Source organism: Ochotona curzoniae, unplaced genomic scaffold (assembly GCF_017591425.1).
Source record: "Ochotona curzoniae isolate NIBS_2020 unplaced genomic scaffold, NIBS_Ocur_1.0 patch144, whole genome shotgun sequence".
Taxonomy (NCBI): domain Eukaryota; kingdom Metazoa; phylum Chordata; class Mammalia; order Lagomorpha; family Ochotonidae; genus Ochotona; species Ochotona curzoniae.
The window spans coordinates 251,996-272,576 of record NW_024466689.1 but is presented as its reverse complement, the minus strand read 5'-3'; the positions used below and the strand labels follow the sequence as shown (position 1 = coordinate 272,576).

At 40.1% G+C, this 20,581-nt stretch overlaps 1 protein-coding gene across 1 annotated transcript; it reads left to right on the top strand.

Annotated features, from left to right (window-relative positions):
* The first annotated feature begins 2,272 nt into the window (after positions 1–2,272).
* Positions 2,273–18,640, top strand: LOC121166495 (guanine nucleotide-binding protein G(i) subunit alpha-3-like). Its single transcript, XM_040995654.1, has 8 exons — positions 2,273–2,473; positions 2,594–2,735; positions 6,467–6,624; positions 7,624–7,752; positions 10,620–10,749; positions 11,703–11,856; positions 16,385–16,597; positions 16,689–18,640. Exons 1-7 carry the CDS (start codon positions 2,469–2,471, stop codon positions 16,573–16,575), a joined length of 909 nt encoding a protein of 302 aa, XP_040851588.1. The 5' UTR covers positions 2,273–2,468; the 3' UTR covers positions 16,576–16,597; positions 16,689–18,640.
* Positions 18,641–20,581: the final 1,941 nt, after the last annotated feature.

The following is a 20,581-nucleotide window of genomic DNA, read 5'->3' as shown; positions in this document are numbered from 1 at the left end:
ATGTCGTTAGTCATTCATTTTTTGTTCAGCAATCTTTGGAGGAATAGCTGATTTATGTCAGGACCAGTTTGAGGTCCTATTAGTATGGAGTGAAGAAGGATTTGTGAAACACAGAGAACAAGCTGTTGTGTGAAGAGGTGAACATGCTATGGAAAAAGTGTAGCACGGCATAATGGGGAAGAGTGTGATAGGATGGGAGCTATTTAGGAAGACAGTTTTGAGGGAAGCAGAAACGTAAGTGAAGAAGATCTTTCAAAAACTATTTTAGGCACTGGGAACAGTAAATGCGAAAACTGTGAGTCAGGATCCAGCTCAGTGAGAACCAGTTTGGTATGCTGAGGAGAAGCAAGAAAGCTGGTCTAACAAGAGCAGTGAGAACAAGTGGAGAGTATTAGGAGATGGGGGGAAGGAAGTAGGCAGCGACCAGATTTTACTGCATGTTATCACCCCTGCATTACATTTTGTGTGTAATTGAATGCCATGGGAGTGTCTCTGGGCAGAGCTGTGACATGATCTGATTTACAAAGTTTATTCTACCCAGTGAGTGGACAACTCGCCCTAGGAAAGGCATGGTCCAAAGCACTGGAATATTTAGGGCCTGACACAGTGGCTCAGTGGCTAAATCCTTCCCCCTTTAAGTACTGGGATCCTGTATGGGCACCAGTTCATGTCCTAGCTGCTCCACTTCCCACCCAGCTCCTTGTTTGTGACCCTGCACCCATGTGGAAGACGTGGGAGAAGCTCCTGTTTCTGGCTTGAGATTGGCTCACTCAGTGACGCAGCTGGGCCTGGAACCAACAGCAATGCTCATACGGGATGCCAGAGTTGCAATGACTTAACCCACTATTCCACATTCCCTCACCTTACTAATGCAAATTTTATCCCTACTGCTTACTAACTTTGTAATTTGAGTAAGATACTTGATTTCTCTCTGCTTCATTTACCTATCTGTAAATAGGGATAATAATACCTACCTCCATAGGGTTATTGTGATGTTTAAACGTATTACTATAAATAAAGTACTTAAAGCAGCCTAGACTTGTACACACAGAATGTTAATTATTATTATTCACATATCAGTGATATTTTAGATGAACTGAAGTGACCTAGAGAATGAGTATAGGTAAGATGAGAGTGGGAGAGAGGGATCCCTGAAGAATTCAGAAATTGGAGGGGAGCTGACAGGGGTGGGGTAGGAGTCAATCCAAGGGGGGCGTAGTGGCTGGAACCCAACTTTGTGATGAAAATTTTTCTAGGGACAGAAGTCATCAACTTGGACAAATTTTACCTGAGATGAGGACCAAAATTGACTTGATGGAAATTGATGGATATCTTGAAAAGTGAATAATGGTGGAAATCAAATCCTGATTGGAATGGGTTAATAGAGCAAGTTACTAATATAGAATTGGAGACAGTGAATATAGGTGAATCATTAGTGGATTATTCTATAGAGTGGAACAGAGAAAATATAGTGGTAGTTAGAGATAATTTTGTTGGGTCAGGAAAAGGTAGTACTGGATATGTGTGTTAATTTAAAGTTGGGAGATAGCAAAACAAATTGTAAGCTGGGCCCGGCAGCGTGGCCTGGCGGCTAAAGTCCTCACTTTGAGTGCACCGGGAAAAACAAATTGTAAGCTAATGAGAGTGATCCAATGGGAAGAGAAAAGTTGGTGATATTTGTGTGACATGGGAAATTGCAGCAGCAAAGAACCTGAACAGAAGAAGTGTCTAAATGTATGGGGCAGCAGATATTAGTCTTAAGATATTGCAGATACATGATGATAGAGAATAATAATGGAGGTAAAGAGATTAATAGATTTGATTATGAGAAAATGAGGGCTTTTTCCTAATTGCTTTGATTTTTCCAAGAAGGAAGAGAATGATAATCAATTGAGAATAAGAAATAAGGAGGAGTTTGTAATGTTTATGGGAGAGGAGGTGTCTTGGAAGATAGGAGAATGAATTGGTTAGGGAGATCCATTGGCTAGGATGGATTGTCATTGAGTTTAGATCTGTTTGACATTTGTGGTCATTGAAGGGATCCTTGCTGGCTCAGAAGCCAAGTACAGTGCAGAGGGAGTGCAGAGTGGGAAGGGGTAGAAACAGGTCTTCCTTGCAACAATCCAGGAGGTGTTCTTGGAACATTTCTCAGGTCCATATCGAGTTCCTAGAGATGGTTGTGTTGCCATCTGTCCTTGGATAGATAGTTTTTACACAGCAGACCTTGGGACACTTTCAATGAAGTGTTTTTGTTTGGTTGGTTGTGTAAAAAATGTAAAATGTTCTAATTGAGAAGTGTTCTTGTTTTCCCCAAAGGACATAAAATCCTTACCAAAGTTTTCCTTAGGACTTGTGGTTTCTGTTAATCTGGAGCTCTCATTCATAATTGGCTTTTTTGTGCTTCATCCAACGTTTATTCTTTTCTTTAAGGTGCTGGAGAATCTGGTAAAAGCACCATTGTGAAGCAGATGAAGTAAGTTGAAACATGACCTTTTGTAAGAGTGTATTTCCTCTCAATGAGTAAAAACAAAAAATCCATAGTATCTTTTTAAGCTCTGTGGAATATTGACTTGTGGTTTTCTTCCTTTTAAAGAATCATTCATGAGGATGGCTATTCAGAGGAAGAATGTAAACAGTATAAAGTAGTTGTCTACAGCAATACTATACAGTCCATCATTGCAATCATAAGAGCCATGGGACGACTAAAGATTGACTTTGGGGAAGCAGCTAGAGCAGTAAGTATGGCTTATTTCTTCTTTGCTTGCTTTTACTCAGTCAGTACAGTTAAACCAAATTTACATCACATTTTAGGGAAATGGATTTAAGCACCAGTGTAAGATGTGGGAAAGTACTTTGTATTCATTTGATCAACATTATCAGTCTGCTTTAGAAGATGTTAGAAACTGCTGCCTGCAGTGCCAGTATCCCATATGGGTGCGAGCTCAAATCCTGATGCTGTTTCCATCTAGCTCCTGCTATGTATGTGGCTCAAATGCTTGGGTCTCTGTACCTGTGGGAGACCCAGAGTAGGCTTCTGACACCTGACTTCCGACTGGTCCAGCTCAGTCATTTGGCCCTTTAGAGATTTAAACAGTAGGAAGAAGATTCTCATTCTCATTCTCTCTTTCTCTCTCTTTCTCTCTCTCTCGTGTGTGTGTGTGTGTGTGTGTGTGTGTGTGTGTGTGTGTGTGTCTGTCTGTCTGAAACTCTGCTTTTCAAATAAATGAACCTTTAAAAAAGAAGAAATTAGATTATTGCAATAAAAGTTTAGGAAGAGTGATTCTGTGCATTTTATTGTGGGTTTCTACAATAACTCTTGAACTGCTGCTTTAAAGAACTGTTAACTTTTTATAGTAGTGAATGAGAATTATGGCAATTAAAATAATAAAAAAAATAAAGGTCACCATGATACATGGTTCTGCTTTGTGATTATAGAAATTAAAGGCAAAAACCCATCTCTCAGAATAAACTCTGGGAGTACTAAGTCCAAATTTTAGAGGTGATTTCCAGATATTCAGGAATACTGCAGGGGCCTAGCACAGTAACCTAGTGGCTAACGCCCTTGCCTTGCATACACCAGGATCCCATATGGGCACCAGTTCGTGTCCTGGTCCTGGTGACCCAGCTTCCCATCCAGTTCCCTGTTTGTGGCCTGGAAAAGCAGTAGAGAATGGCCCAAAGTCTTGGGGCCCTGAACCCATGTGGGAAATCCAGAAGAAGCTCCTGGCTCCTGGCTTTGGATCAACTCAGCTCTGGCCGTTGTGGCCACTTGGAGAGTGAATCATCTGATGGAAGATCTTTGTGTCTGTCTCTCCTTCTCTCTGTATATGTGCCTTTCCAATAAAAAGAAATAAATCTTTAAAAAAAAATACTATAGCCCCACTGCATTGAACCATAGGGTATAGGATTGAATTCTGCCTTATCCTGTTTCAGATCTCCAATGCCTTGCATGTGTCAGATAGAACCAAAAGCTTGCAGGTCTGCCTGAAAATGCAAAAATCAAAGTGTACATATCTGAAGTAGCTTCAGAGCTCCTGCAAACTCCAACTTATCAAGTACAAATTAATGCCCAACAAATAAGCAGGAAACTTGAGGGTGAAAGTGTTGAATGGGTCATTGGATGATGTTACAATAGAAAGTATGTTAGAAATAGTTTAGGAGGAGAAGCAAAATTAGGTAAAGTGGTGGGGGAGAAAATTAGCAGAAAAGAAAGCAGTGAATATGATGTTTATATTTTTGTGAAAAAATGCCACATCATTAGAAGCTTGTCTTGTCTCCGAGTAGAGAAAGTTCAAAGTTCGTAGTTGTTAGCTCTTCCTCTCCCATCCCTTTTCTTCTTTTCCTTTTTTTGAACCAGCTCTTTCCTTTGGGCTTATTTTCTTCCTCCCCCTTGTTTTAATTCTTGCCTATCACCTGACTCTACTTCTCTGTTGTCTTCTAGCTGGTCAGTGGTGCAGTATTTACTTTCTTACCTCTGTTGGTTTTTCTCTGTTTTAGTTAATCTAGTCCTCCACACTCTTGTACATACACTTGAGATTATTCATCCCCTCTCAGGATCCTGAATCATCATCTAGCTTTCAAACATCTACTCATTCTAATATATAATTTATGTACTTTCTTGAATCTTCTTTCTTGGTTGTGGTATAGTAGGCAGAGGCTCCACCTGTGGCACCAGCATCCCATCCCATAAGTTCAAGTCTCACCTACTTCACTTCCTGTTTTTTTTTTTTCCCCTTTAAGGTTTTATTTTTATTGGAAAGGCAGATATACAGAGAGGAGGAGAGACAGGAAGATCTTTCACCCGATGGTTCACTCCCCAAGCGGCTGCAATGGCTGGAGCTGAGCCAATCCAATGCCAGCAGCCAGGAGCTTCTTCCAGGTCTCCCACGTGGGTGTAGGGTCCCAAAGCTTTGGGCAGTCCTCATCTGCTTTCCAGGCCACAGGCAGCTGAATGGGAAGCAGGGCTGTTGGTGTTAGAACCAGTGCCCACATGGGATCCCAGCACATTCAAGGTGAAGACTTTAACTGCTACACTATTGCACTAGACCCGTTGCTTCACTTCTGATCCAGTTCCTTACTAAAGGAACAGAGGATGACCCAAGTGCTTGGGCTCATGCACCCATGTGGGAGACCCTGAGGAAGCTCCTGGCTCCTTGTATCAGACTGGCCCCAGCTCCAGTTGTTGCAGCCATTTGGGGAATGAAGCAATGGATGGAAGATTCACTCACTCCCTCTTCCTGTTTTCTTTCTTCTTCTGTGTGTGTGTTTTTTTTTTTTTTTTGGCTTCTTTCCCAGGCACATCAACAGAGCTGGATCAGAAACGTAGAAGCTGGGACTACCTGCTACACCACAATGCTGGCTCCTAGCAAAATTACTTTGCATGCACTGTAGTTCTGTTCTGCTTAGGTAGATGTATAGGTTCTCATAATGTGCAAGTCTTGCTAATTTTAGGTGGTAGTTTTACCTATTAGTCTGAAATGCTGTTTGTTTTGTCCTGGTGCTTTTAAGATGCAAGTGATTACTCCCCTTTCCTCTTTGTCCTTTATGCAGTATGTGCCTTATAAAGTATTTGCCTTTTTTTTTTTAATAGTTTTTTGGATTCTCTTGAGAATGATAAATAATATATTTGGAAGGCAGGTTATCCTGACACCCAGGTTTATTTTTAAACTGAAAAGTAAAAATGACTAGAATAAAATAAAATAGTCTAAAGAGTCTTACAGTCATTTTCTGCCTTCCCTACTTCTCCATATATTTTAGGTTTCAAAACTAGAACCACTTGCAGATCTATGTTATGACTCATGAAGTTGAGATCATGTCCTGTCTTGTTCTTTTCCTTCTGCTGCCTTCCTTCCCCTGTCTTAGAGCATTATCATTATTCCTTTGGGGGAAATTCAGCTGCTGTTTGAATTTTCCCTGAGGGATTTACTCCCCACACTAGGCTTCCAGACTTCTTAAATGATTCAGTCTTCTCTTCCTGTTCTGTCTGGACTAAAAGGAAAGAAGAGAATGGGTTTCCTTAAACTTGATTAATATTTTACTCCCTTTGATGCGCTGATTTTCATTTCTATTTTTATTTAAGGCTTCTTTAATAGAGTTGATGGTGTTAATTACATGTCTCACAGACCAAAAGGCATGTGTGATCAACGTGGAGATTGGTAGATCAGAGATCTTTTCTGGTGGTAGTGGTGAGGTGTGGAGCAGCAAAGTAGAAGTACAATTATTTCTTATATTAGTTCAGCACTTGAACTAGAGTGGAATGAGAAGGGTAGAAGACTTAATTGTAAATTCTCTCACACCTCCCTTCCTGCCAGAAAAGGTCTCTGTGGTGCTACTTTTATTAATTTCTTTATTATTATTTTTTTCAAAGTGCATTTCTGCTTGTGTGGACATGCTGGCACGCACATTGTAGAGGTTGTCCTCAAGTCTTGAAGACAGGGACAATGACTTCTTTAACTTCTCCCTCCAGGATGATGCCCGGCAATTGTTTGTATTAGCTGGCAGTGCTGAAGAAGGGGTGATGACTCCAGAATTGGCAGGAGTGATTAAACGGTTATGGCGAGATGGAGGCGTGCAAGCCTGCTTCAGCAGATCCAGGGAGTATCAGCTCAATGATTCTGCTTCATAGTAAGTCATTCTTCTCTGTGAAACTATGACAGAAAAAAACTTGACCCTAGAGCAAGTTCAGTGTGCATCCACACAAGGAAATGTTCACCTAATATAGACTTTTAGAAGTCTCAGGGAGCCTCAAAACAGTTTTGGAGTAACATTATAGAAAGACAGAATTCCCTCTGGGAAAGCAAACAGGAGATCTGGCACTACCAAATGAGCTCCATGGTCTGTGCCTAGTCCGTAGTAAGCAGCTGAAGGAGGAAAGACACCTGCTGTGGCTGAGTGCGTCCTGAATTTCCTCCAGCTCTGTAAGTTCTCTCTGCAGGAGGGTATGCAGCTGAAAGCTGGCCTGAGAGGGAGATGACAGTCGTGATACCCCTTTTTAGGCAGCCAGCTATGCTGGGTTATGCTGTGGATTTCTGTGGTACCAGTTGCTGCTTACAGATCTTTTGCCAGTGGACAATATAGGTTTTGTATAGAAGGACAAAGTTGAGTATGAAAGGAAGTTGAAACATCTTTTTGTCAAATTCTCTGGGATGTTACAGCTTAAGGAATTTTGTAATTGATGATAGTCTTTATACGCATTCCTATATTTTGTCTCTTGTACACATATTTATTTATTTACAAGACCTGTATTCAGCTATTGCAACCATTTGAACTTGTGATATAGAATGTGTTCACCACTAGCAGTGGTGTAACTGGGTGCACAGTGATGCCTGCCATAGGAGCTTTTCTTCAGGGAGAGTCAAGCTATCAGGTCTTTTTTATTTTTTTTTTTAAGCTTTGACAGTTTAGTAGAATTAATATCATTTTTGTTTGTGTAGTACATACTATGATTATTTTGTGTTGGATTCTCATTTTTTTCCTCATCATTTCTGTGATACCAAGATCTGATTTCCTCTGTCACTTCAGTGACAAGTTCAGAATCTTTTAGCAAGGGATTAGTTAAGACTTTTGACTTGCTGTGAACGTGGTTGGCTTTGCCAGGTAAAAATATGTATGTATTTTATTTAGTTACCTAAATGATTTGGATAGAATATCCCAAACCAACTACATTCCAACTCAGCAAGATGTTCTTCGGACAAGAGTCAAGACCACAGGCATTGTGGAAACGCATTTTACCTTCAAAGACCTGTACTTCAAGTAAGTCATTTGCCTTTTTGTTGAACAATTGTCTTTCCTTAGGTTGGCATCTCTTAACCAGGATAAAAATTTCTCTAGGCAGTATACCTTAGTTAGAAACTTACCTTATTCACCATTACTTGAATGGTTTGACTGGATCCATGCGCTAGCATTTCTTCTTTATCTAACATGTATCAAAATTTGTGATCTTGTGAATTAAAATTCAAAATTAAATTCTAACTTACTTACAAAATAGAACTAATCATGTGGTTGCCAATTTGTTTTATTTTTAATTTTTATTGTCATTTTAGTTTTGTTAGACTAACCAGAATAGATATTGAATGTCATTAAGATGACAATATTAAGCATACAGAAAACTAGTTTTGGGGTGCTTATTAACTAGCCTTGTTCTGCCCTTTTGTTGTTAAAATTGTTTTTCTTATTGTTACTTCTTTCTTACTGGTTTTCATCTTGTAAGTATAATGAAATGGAGTTAATACTAGGCAGGCTCTTGGACTGATTTTTGTGTAAAGTCATGTACAGGATAATGGGATGGCAGATAGAAAGGTCTAGAATTCTGTTACAAGGAATTTTCTCATTAGTGTTTCCTGTACAGGCTCAGCTTCTCTCTGTGCTAAATGCTCTTCTGTAAATATTAGAGCTGTCTTCTTGGTTTCTATTTTCTGCTTTTGTGACCTTTGAGATTAAGAGTGAACTTTTTCCTTTACCATTTGATGTATTTTTTACTTACCTTATGTGTATTGGTAGAATCTGAGAATCAGCATTATTCCTAGCACTGAAACCTTGAATTTTCAGGGTTTTTTCTTTCTGGAAACAGTTCTCCACAGGATTTATGAGATCCACATATGGTTTATATATTACTAGATACCTTTTGCAATTTAAAAATATTAATATACCAATCAAATTTGCAACATGGTACAGAAAATAGCAGTTCAGCTGAATGCTTTTTGGAATAGAGTAGCTACTTATCTTGAACTTAAATTTAGTAAAGCAGCAAAACAATGTGGATGATCACCTGTGAAACTGTAAGAATGAGCTGTTTTTGTGTCATATCTTATAGTAATTCACTTATAATTGTTATTACCATTATTAGTGTGGGAAAGGTTCTTATTGTCAAAGACTGAACTTTAGGTAAATCCTGTCTTTTAATGCCAGGACTAGTAGCCAGCTCTGAAGTGCCACACCCACTTTATTGTTGGCATGTAGATATCTTGTTATGAAGTACTATCACTTCTTCCTTTTCCTCTTCTCTCTAGGCAAAACCACTATCCATTTATTCAAACATTTATTGAGCATCTACCATATGCAAGGCATTGTCTAATTGCTTACTTGCCTCTCAGTTATGAGGTAATGTTTATAAAATGTTGATCTATTAGTGAATGATACTGTAAAATGTTAATATGTGCTAAAAGCCCGCTTGGAAAGTCACAGTATTGTTACCAGGTTAATGGACTTTATTGAAGAAAATGAGGAAGTAAACTACAATTAATGATGTAGTGGTATGTCCCTCCCTTGAAAGACTGTCATGATAAAATGCTAGGCATTAGCCTTTCTAAAACATACACTATGACCGTGTATTAAAGCCACTTTTGATTGTGTCATTCCTGTGGTCATGACTAGAAGTTAAAAAGAACTGTGTAAGATAGGTTAAAGGGAAGAATTGGGTCATGACAGAGATAAGATGAATGTTCCCTTTCAAACATACATTGGGAAATTACCAGCTATGTCTTACCTGTTTCAGTATCTGGAGGTAGGAAGGGAAGTTCTCTGAAACTTTGGGCCTTTGTGTAAATCTGACGTATTAAACCAATTTGGCAAAATTGAGCCTTTAGAAATGTTAGGATTGTCATCAAACATAGATGTTAAAACGTGTCTGATGATTTGCATGCAGACCAAAGCATCAACTAAAAAGACAGAGTGGCACAGGTGTCCTAATTGCTGTGGAGGTAGTTAAGGACACTGTTGACTCAGGATATCAAATAAACTCCCAGAGAAGAGTAGTGGACTAAAACTGATGTAGAGTGGAACATGGAGGATATGAATAATTGAGGCTTTATTATTATTAATTAGGTTCAAGGAAGACTTGGAGTTTAGAAATATTAACTAAGTTTTTTTTTTAGGTACTGAGTTCTTGGAATTCAACTATAAAATAAAATTTTTTCACAAGTGATCTTTAAAATGTTTTCCTTTAAGTGAGGAAAACCTTTCAAAGCATGGAAAAGTTACGGAAGAAGAATACAAATTAAGAACTTGGGCACAAACCACTCAGAGGTTGAGTGTTGCAAAGTGAGGCAGTAGAGCTGAGTGGCAGGGCTCAGATCCTCAGTCCCCATTTATTAGTGTGCTGCACGCCCGTGGGCAGTCCTCATCTGCTTTGGCTTCCTCATCTGGAAGGCAAAGGACAATAATATGGGAATGTTACAAGGGTAAAATAATGTTCTGTACGGTAGTTAGGGTAGTGTCTGGCACCATGGTAAACACTCAATAAATATTAGTTACTATTGCTATCTTACGCTGTTATTCAACTTCATTTTTCCTGTCTTTTTTCTCCCCTTCATTTTTCTTTAATTCATCTCAGTGCTTATTCTGGTGACTTGTGATGCATCTGATGCAAACTTTGAGAGAGGAGGCTTGACTGTTTAAAATGAAAATTTAATTTGCTCCTAAATTTTATTTTCTCAAATTGTTCTTTTATGTTAGCCACAGATAATTATTTTGAGTACATTTTATTTGCTCCTTGTTTTTTTTTTTTCCATTATAAATGAATTTTTGAATATGGAAGAATGTGAAGTTTCCTAATCATGTCAGTTTAGGAAGAGGTATATGTGTGATGTTGCTAAATTTGTGCTGTCTTTCCCTTCACTCAGGATGTTTGATGTAGGTGGCCAAAGATCAGAAAGAAAAAAATGGATTCACTGTTTCGAGGGAGTGACTGCGATCATCTTCTGCGTGGCCCTCAGTGATTATGACCTGGTTCTGGCTGAGGATGAGGAAATGGTGTGTTGGAGATTTTGGTAAAAAGTTGGTCTAATGCAGCCAGGAAGAGGAAAGTAACTAGCGCTGACTGGATGCATCCGTTTGCTTGTTATAACAAAGCTTAATAGCCTTAGTATTCTGATTTATCAGGGAGGTTAGCTGATACCCTATGATGAGTGAGCTAATTAGATCTTTTGGTTGGTGCGGCTGGAGGTGCACTAGATTAAGCCCTGTGACCAGCAGGCGTCCCTTCTGATCCAGCTCCCTGCTCATGTGCCTGGGAAAGCAGCAGGAGATAACCCGAGTGCTTGGCTACTATAACCCATGAGGGAGGCCCAGCTGTTTCAGCCATTTGAATAGTGAATCAATGGATGGACAGTTTCTCTCCAATTCTTTTAAATAAACAAACAGTTTTTTTAAAAAAGAAACCCTTTTATTAGCTCTTCTAATCCCAAAGAATTATCAAAATGAGGACTGACTCAGCTTTCAAGTGTATTTCCATGAATTTCATTCAGTACTTAAAGCCTGTTGATCTTTTTTTTTATTGTTATTATCGTTTTCTTTTTTTTTTTTTTTTAAGACTTATTTATTTTTATTGGAAAGTCAGATATGCAGAAAGAAGGAAAGACAGAAAGATCTTCCATCCACTGGTTCACTCCCCAAGTGGCCGCAATAGCCGAAGCTGAGTCAATCCCAAGCCAGAAACCAGAAGCCAGGCACTTCTTCCAGGTCTCCCACATGGGTGCAGGGTCTCAAGGCTTTGGGCCGTCCTCAGCTGCTATCCCAGGTCACAAGCAGGGAACTGGAAGGGAAGTAGAGCCACTGGGACACAACTGGTGCTCATATGGGATCCAGATGCATGCGAGGCAATGACTTTAGCTACTAGGCTATTGCACTAGGCCCTGATCTATTATTTTGAAGTTATACTACTTTTACTGTCAGTACTAATCTGTCATCCTTTGATTCTTTTTCAGAACCGAATGCATGAAAGCATGAAGCTGTTTGACAGCATTTGTAACAACAAATGGTTTACAGATACTTCAATCATTCTCTTTCTTAACAAGAAAGATCTTTTTGAAGAAAAAATTAAAAGGAGTCCTTTAACTATCTGTTACCCAGAATACACAGGTAAGGGTCAGGTGAGGGTCGGGGAAGATCTCCTTAGAGGTACACATTGCACATCAGCACTTTGGTTGATCAAACAGTGGCTTTTTGTTTTGAATGATTTGTATAATACACATCTTTGAGTATATTTGCTGGTAGCAATGTTTGTATTAAATATATGATTCCGATTTCTTTAAGTTTCAAATATCATTTCAGACATAACCAGATGTTTATGTTTTGAATTTTTGTCCTGATTTTTGGGGAAAAAAGCGAAGGACAAAACTTACAGTTTGGTCCATGTTTAAGAAAACCTGAGGGTCACACAGAATCTCTGTACCCAAGAAAGTGACATCTAGTTGCAGAGACATGCACACACAGGAATAATTTTATAGTAGTATAAAATGTGCGTTTGTAGAAAACAAGCAGTTACCTCAGATGGGATCGGGGAGATCTAATCTACAGTAAATGACACCAGAATGAGCTTTTTCTTTTTCAGATTTGTTTATTTATTTAAAAAACAAGAGAGAGAGAAAAAGGCAGAGCTCTTTTTATTTACTGGTTCATTCCCCAAATACCTGCAGCAGCCAGGACTGAGCCAGGCTGAAGACAGAAGCCCTGGAGTTCTAAGTCTCTCACTTGGGTGGCAGGGGCCCAAGCATTTTTTATGTGCCGGGCACTCGAACGACAGTGGAATAATGAGTACCTAAACCAGTGGCTGTATGGGATATCAGCATCACAAGCGGTGGCTGGGCCACACACTGGCCTCTTGAATGAGCACCTAAGAGGATGAATTAAAAATCATCAGGCACGTGGAAATAATTATATTTGCAAGAAATGTAATTGCCTACATGAAAATATAGCAAGAAATTAACACCTGGGGCCCGGCGGCGTGGCCTAGCAGCTAAAGTCCTCACCTTGAACGCACCAGGATCCCATATGGGCGCCGGTTCTAATCCAGGCAGCTCCACTTCCCATCCAGCTCCCTGCTTGTAGCCTGGGAAAGCAGTCGAGGACGGCCCAAAGCTTTGGGACCCTGTACCCTTGTGGGAGACCCGGAAAGAAGTTCCTGGCTCCTGGCTTCGGATTGACGCAGCACCAACCATTGTACTCACTTGGGGAGTGAATCATCAGACAGAAGATCTTCCTGTCTCTCCTCCTCTCTGTATATCTGACTTTCCAATAAATAAATAAATCTTAAAAAAAAAAAAAGAAATTAACACCTGGAGAGATGGTGGGATAAACCCATGTAGATTCTCTTTCAAGCTTTATTTACTTGAAAGGCAGAGAGCAAGCTGGTGAGCAACTAGCTCCCATCCACAGGTTTACTTCTTAAATGGCGACAGCAGCTTGGGCTGCACCAAGATGAAGCCAGGCGCCAGGAATCCATCTGGGTCTTCCGTGTTGCTGGCAGGGGACCAAGTACTTGAGTCGTCTTTCCCTTATGTGTTACCCGGAGGCTGGGTCAGAAGCGGAGTAGCTGGGATTGGATCAGTGCTCTAAGATTGGATGCCAGAGTTGCAGACAGTGGCTTGATTCCCTGTGCCATGATGTGAGCTCCTCATTCTACTTCTAGGAATTGGAGCATTTTAATTAGGGTGCATAAAGTAGCAGAAGCTGTGCTCTAGAAAGATTATGTGGAGACTGAAAACATAGATAATAGGGGAAGGAAGTTAATAAAAAATTAGACTGTAAAAAGCTCTGGTGATCATCAGAGGATGTTACATAGAAGTCATGGGCTAGGGTGCTGCTGGGTGTTAGGATGGAATTAGAAGAAACACGGAAGTGTCAGGAACCCCGGAAGCATGCTTCCCCGCATCTCCTTTCTCTCCTTCCTCTTTCTGTACATTTTCTTTATTCTCTCCTGCCTTTGTACTCAGTTAATGATATGAGATGACCTTACTACATTTCCTGTGAGTCTCCTTTGTTAAAAAGCTCAGGTTAGACTCAGATTGCTTGACTATATATATATATCCCAAAACAGACAGAAAAGGCACATTGGTGGTTACCTTGGGACAGAGAACAAAGAAATGAGGAGTGATTAGCTAATAAGAAGAGGGTGTTGTGGGATAGGGAACTACTAAATTGTACACCTTTAAAATGGTTAGATATGTTAACTATTGTGTTTCCTTCAGCAATTAAGAAAAAGAGTTGAGGCTGAGCAGTTACTTTTCAAGCAGGAGCTTTCTAAGCAAGGCAGTGGGCTGAGAAACTAAGATGTTACTGAATTTCCCATGGCCTCTAAATCCTCTGGGTAGTTAAGAATGTAGTCTTCTGTTAAAAGTGAGAAAATAAAGTGAGATTTGGGTGACTTTATAGAAAGTAGCCATGTTGGAGCTCCAGTGGCACAATCAGTTAGTGCGTGGTACTTATACAGAAAGTAGCCACGTTTTAGGATAGGGAGAAAAGGCTTACTTGAGAAAGTAAAGGCGAGGGAGCAGCACTGAGGCACAGTTGAGTTAATGCTGCTGCTTGTCCTGCCAGCAGAGTGCCAGTTGAGTCCCAGCTACTATGCTTCCTACCCAGTTCCCTGCTAATGCTCATTAGGAAACAGTAGATGAATGACCCAACATCTTGGACTCCTGCCACACATGTAGGGGACTAGGAGGCTAAGGTGGGATTCCTGGCTCCTGGTTTCAGCTCACTTCAGACCTGCCTGCTGGCTTTGGAGGAATGAAGCACAATGGAAGCTCTCCATCTCCATCTCTCCTTTTCTTCCCTCTCCTTAGCTCATTCTCATTTTAGATTGATAGAAGATAGATAGTCTTTTTTTTTTTTTTAAGATTTATGTATTTTGGGCCTGGCACAATGACTCAAATGCTATATCCTCACCTTGCTGGCACTGGGATCCTATATGGTCCCTGTACATATTCAGGTTGCTCCACGTCCCAGCCAGTTTCCTGCTTGTAGCATGGGAAAGCAGTCAAGGATGGCTCAAAGCCTTGGGACCCTGCACCCGTATGGAATATCCAGAGGAAGCTCCTGTCTCCTGGCTTCGGATTGGCTCAGCTCCAACTGTTGTGGCCACTTGGGGAGTGAACCAGTGGATGGAAGATCTTTCTGCCTGTCTCTCCTCTCTGTAAACCTATCTTTTCAATTTAAAAAAAAAAAAAAAAAAAAGACATCACTTGGTGTGCCCACATTCTGAGTCAGAGTAACTTCTGATTCTAACTTCCTGCTAATACACCCCAAGGGAAGCAGCAGATGATTTATTTATTTATTGTTTTTAAAGATTTATTTTTTTATTGGAAAGATAGATTTGCAGAGACCAGGAGAGACAGAGAAAAAGATATCTTCTGTCCACTGGCTAACTCCCCAAGTGGCTGCAATGGCCAGAGCTGAGCCAATCTGAAGCCAGGAGCCTTCCCCAGGTCTCCCAGGTGGGTACAGGGTCCCAAGGCTTTGGGCTGTCCTTGACTGCTTTCCCAGGCCACAAGCAGGGAGCTGGATGGGAAGTGGAGCAGCTGGGACATGAACCAGCATCTGCATGGGATGCTAGCCACTGAGCCACCACCCTTGTTCCAGATGATTTTACAAGTACTTGAATCACATTTGGAAGACCTAGATTAAGTTCCAGGATTCTTTGTTTGGCCTAGCTCAGTCTCAGATGTAGGCATCTGGGGAGTGAACAGTCAGTAGAAGATTCGTTCTCATTGTGTCTCTGTCTCTCTCTCTCCCCTCCCAACCCCGTTGCCCAAATAAATTGTAAAATTAAGAATCCAAGTTAGAGGGTTAACATTAACATTGAAGGCTGAACCAGGAGTCTAAATGCAAAGCAGAGGTAGGGCAGGCATAGCATCTTAGAAGGCTAATCCTCTGTCTGCAGAGCTGACATCCCATGTGAACACCGGTTCATATCCTGCCTCCTCCACTTCCCTTCCAGCTGCCTTTTTGTGGCTTAGGAAAGCACCAGAGGATGACCCAAAAACTTGGGACCCTGCACCCATGTGGGAGACCTGGAAGAAGCTCCTGGCTTCTGGCTTGAAATCAGCTCAGCTCCACCATTGCAGCCTTTTTGGGAGTAAACCAGTGGATGGAGGATCTTTCTGTTTCTCATCTCCATATGCCCTTCTTTCCAATAAAAATATACAGATCTTTAAATGTGTGTGTGTGTATGAATAGTAACAGTTTGACTTAGAGTTCAGGCAGCTTTCTCTTTTGTTTTTTAAGATTTATTTAAAAGGCAGTTACAGAGAGAGTTGGGGATGGGAGGAGGGCAGAGAAGAAAAAGAAATCTTTCATCCTGTGTCCTGGCTTACTTCCTAAATGGCTGCAGTGGCCATGATGGCTAGGCCAGGCTTATGCCAAGAACTTAGAACTCCATCCTTGTCTCCCACAAGTATGTTTGGGGCCCCTGTTCTTGGGGCCATCTTCCCGATGCTTTCCCAAAGTTATTAGCAGGCAGGTGGATCAGAAAGTGAAGTAGCCAGTACTTGAACTGCCATGCATATGTAATGCCAGTGTCCCAGGCAGCAGCTTAACTTGCTGCACCACAACTCCAGTCCTTCAGGCAGCTTTTATAATCTGGACTGAGCCTATTGAATGTCTGTTTTAGGTTCCAATACATATGAAGATGCAGCTGCTTACATTCAGTGTCAGTTTGAAGATCTGAACAGAAGAAAAGATACCAAGGAGATCTACACTCACTTCACCTGTGCCACAGACACCAAGAATGTGCAGTTTGTTTTTGATGCTGTTACAGATGTCATCATTAAAAACAACTTGAAGGAATGTGGACTGTACTGAAGGGTGTGAATGTTTATACAAGGTGAAATTTTGAACATTTCAGTTATACTGCTGTAGGACTGCTCTCTTGGCTTTGTAGACTTTTTCTAATTCAGACTGTTCTTCTCTTCTAGTTTCTGTGGTGGTGTGGAGTGTTGAGACCAGACGTCTGTGGCTGTCTCGTAGGCAGTGCAAGCATGGTGGGACCAGACACGGCGGCAGCATGTGGAATTCTAGCACTCTGTAGCACAGTCTTCTCTCTTAAGGAGCTTGCATGTGACCTGACATGCTCACAGCAGACATTGGAATTGGGCAACTGTAGAGCATAATTTGACCATCAAGACATCATTGGATTTTGTAATTTCGAATGTTTAGGGCAGATGTGAAGTTTGAGGTGCTGCATTCCAGACCTTCAATATGTAGCTTACTTGTGTTTCCTTCTTAACCAGCCCCCTAATGGTCCTTTTTTAAAGGTTTTTGTTTCCTCAAGAGAATAGCTTCACTAAATTTTTTTCTTTGTTTGCGAAAGAATCTTTATTAAAACACAAACCTATGCACATGATGTGATAAAGATCATCTTGAAAATATTCCTCTTAGTAGGAACTCTGTTTTTAACTCTTGGTATGGTCAACATATAGTATTTCTGTAATTACTTAAAATAATTCTTTCTGGTTATTGGGACTGTAAGTACAGTATCTTGGGTTGAAGCTTTTGTTACTCTCCTACTCAGAATATAGTTACCATTTCTGAATGGTATTTACCTTGGAGAGCTGTGCAGCAAGAGTCTAGCTTTTTTGTTTTGTTTTGTTTTTTTGTTTCTTTTTAAACTTATGGTTGGAGATTAACTTTGTTTATGCTGTTTACCAAATTACTAGATAAATGCTCATGTAGTATGCTAATGTCACCTTCAGATACAGACATCCCAGGCTGACTGCCAATTAGGAATACAAATTGCTAAGTTCCAAACAAAACTGGTAACTTCCTGCTACAAATCTACTAAATTGACTGCCTTGATTCTTGCTTGTTTGTCTTTATCATAGAGAGTTTTGTAGAGATGCCCCTCATTTTCCATCTCCATGGTCTTTTCTGTTTGGAGACGTCTTAAGATTAAGAATGCATGCTTTTACTTTGTAAATGTGGTGCCAAATCCATGTTTGCCATTGTTTTTACTGTAGCAATGTTAATTGTGATAATTCTTACCTAGAATGTTCTTTTGCTGAAAAACGATTGCTTTTTGGACTTTTTTCCCACTTTGTCATGTGTACAGATTTTAATCTGTTATAGTTGGCAGCAGTATTAAAATGGTGAGTAAAGAGTCCAGGTTTGCTCCTGTTTGTAACTAGTGCTTTCCGGAAATACTATCTTCTGTTTCCTTTTGCCCCTGTTAAATGTGGTTTGGCCTCTGACAGTGGGTGCACAGCAAAGGTTCCCTAAAGGTCTAATTCTTTGGTAAGAGGATTGTTGCATCTTGACCTTTGAGGGATTTATGTTGTATCTCTGAACCAGTGACATGCAGTCCTAATCTGTCTTCCAGATGTGCATTAGGCTGTGTGGGCAGCTGTACTCCCTTCAGCATGTAGGTCCTTCTGTACAGTGTACTGCAAGTGTCATTTGAATGGTCCCTTGGAAAAAGAGCATGAATTTTTAGCATTTCACATCAGTCGTCTCAACAGTGCCTTTTGGGTGCCAATCTTTTTGGATTGGATTCTTTTTCACCTTCTGATGTAACCCTTTACTATTTCAGAGGGGGAAAAACCAGCAAAAACCTTTGGTGATCCTTAGAGCTGCTTCAGAAGCAAGCCACAGTTCAGTGCCTTTGTGGTAGTTGAGTTTTCTTTCCTTTATTTGGTTGGGAAGGGAAGGTTGGTAACAAACACAACTATGCAGTCGTAATTGTGTTATCTAGCAAAACTTATGTTAGGGGAGGTGATGTGAAAGGAAGAACATTTTCAACTTCAGTTGGGAAATGACTTGTATGTCCATAATGTAAATAGGGTGGATAGTTCTTAGTCATTTTGAATATATGTTTTCTGTATTGTATTCTGTAACATAGAATCATCTGGAAATGAGAACTGATGAAATACCATTTTCAGTTGTAGTCTTTCTTTAGTCTGAGCTAACATGGTGTTGAAAATTTAAAATAACAGATAATCAAAAAATTAATTTGCTTTGAAATGCATTTTGTATTTGAATATGTCTGATGTGTCACTTTTTTAGACCTTCTGCTGATGAACAGTAGTAATTCCCCACCTCTGTGCTTTTGCACCATTTACATTTGTTCTGCATTTACAAGATCACCCTTACCCCACCATCCAGAATAACTAAATGCACATTTTGAGGATGAAGGAATACAGTTTGAATCAGTGGTTTCCAAATATGACTTAAATCAAAATCATCTGGACGCATCTCAGAGCCGGACTGTTGGCTGAAGGGCTGGCAAGCCGTGACTTTTAAAAGGAGATGCTGATCATCAGTCAGAGATGCAAGCCACTAGTCTGTGTTTTGAATGGAAAGATCCAGGGGCTCCAGAGTGTGGGAATAAAACATGAAACATGGAATCCACTGGCCTGAGGGAAAAGGATTGCTCTTTGCAATCAAAGAAGCAAGTGTTTGGGGGGATTGGCGTGGATAATGCTTCAGAATTTAGTTGGTGACAACTTTGGAAGATCTCTAAGTCAGCATATCTAAAAAAGGTAAAGTTTAATGAAGGTGAACAATAAATAGGTCTAGCAAGAAGGATGGCAACAGTAGCTTTATTTTGTTGACAGGCACATCTCCTTATCTGGGTAAAGAGGCAATCTCCTTAATGGGCAGGATTCACTAAGCCTCAGCCTCACAGCAGGTCGCAGGAAAATCCCAAACACCTTTGGATCTTGGCATAATGTATTTTCATCTTGGACAATTAGAATTTTAAATCTCTAGTTCAGTTTATCACCTTAGTTTTTTTACTGCTTATTTTTCACAAGGTGATGCAGTCAAAGAATAGATGGGCCTTTTTAAAAAAATGTATTGCCTTTTTAAAATTTTCATGTATTTATGCTTATATATGTATATATATTAGACTATTGAAAAATTGCTGATTTTTCTAATTCATTCACTCTGTATTCTCATAACCTGACAACCTTCTCTGGCCTATAGCTGTGACTTTGGACATTGGTTATTTAGCCTGTTACTTCATATATTTATCTGTTTGTTAAGCATGTGTGATATAGTTCTGGAATTTCCTGTTGCAGAGCTTGTTGCTGTGTTGTATTTATTATAAGGGATAAAATCAGTTTTTTCCTCAGTTAAAAATTTACCCTTCCAGGTGTATAAAAAAAAAAAAAAAACAAAAAGAAATCAGTCACCTAAAACTGCAGTAAGTTCATTTAGTCTTATTACTTAATGGAATATTTCCTTTCCCCCATGTGATACTGACTTGAAGAACAAAATTAAGTCAGTTTGCCAGTACTGCTGAGTAAGGATTATGTTCTATTTCAGACTTTATAATGCTAGTCTGAGATCTGACTCAGACAGCCACTCACTCTCCAGAAAGCTCAATTACCATCCTATTTGGTTACACCATTCTAAAACAGGCTGCCTGGAGACCTGAGATGAAAAGTTAGTTTTGGTGTTAACTATTAGGAGAGTTAAAGAAAGGTTTTATGAAATGTTAGGGAACTAATTCCTATGGTGGGCAAAGTCTTTTTTTTTTCAGCTTTTAAAATTCTCTCCCTAGTTTTCTCATTAGCTTTTTGAGTTTCTTCCACTGAGGACAGCTTGGTTTAGAACAAGCCAGGGCACGACAGTTTTACCCTGACATTGTGTCAACCCTGGGGCTGAGCTGCTCCAAGTATTTTCAAGAGTAAGAGGTCAAAAGGAATGTTAACATAGCAGTAGATAACTTGGGGTACACAGTTCATCTATACAGATTCCCTGCCTAAACTCTAATAAATATTTCTAAGCCAAGCACTGAGAGGAAATTCCTCAAGCGATTTTGATGCAGCCAACGTATAGAACAACTGAACATGATCTTACATCAAAGATT

What these genes read in the sequence shown, in the direction of transcription:
- LOC121166495 (XM_040995654.1), top strand. An exon ending in TGGCTGAGGATGAGGAAATG is followed by an intron (nt 10,750 to 11,702) that starts GTGTGTTGGAGA and finishes ATTCTTTTTCAG; the next exon opens with AACCGAATGCATGAAAGCAT. An exon ending in CTGTTACCCAGAATACACAG is followed by an intron (nt 11,857 to 16,384) that starts GTAAGGGTCAGG and finishes TGTCTGTTTTAG; the next exon opens with GTTCCAATACATATGAAGAT.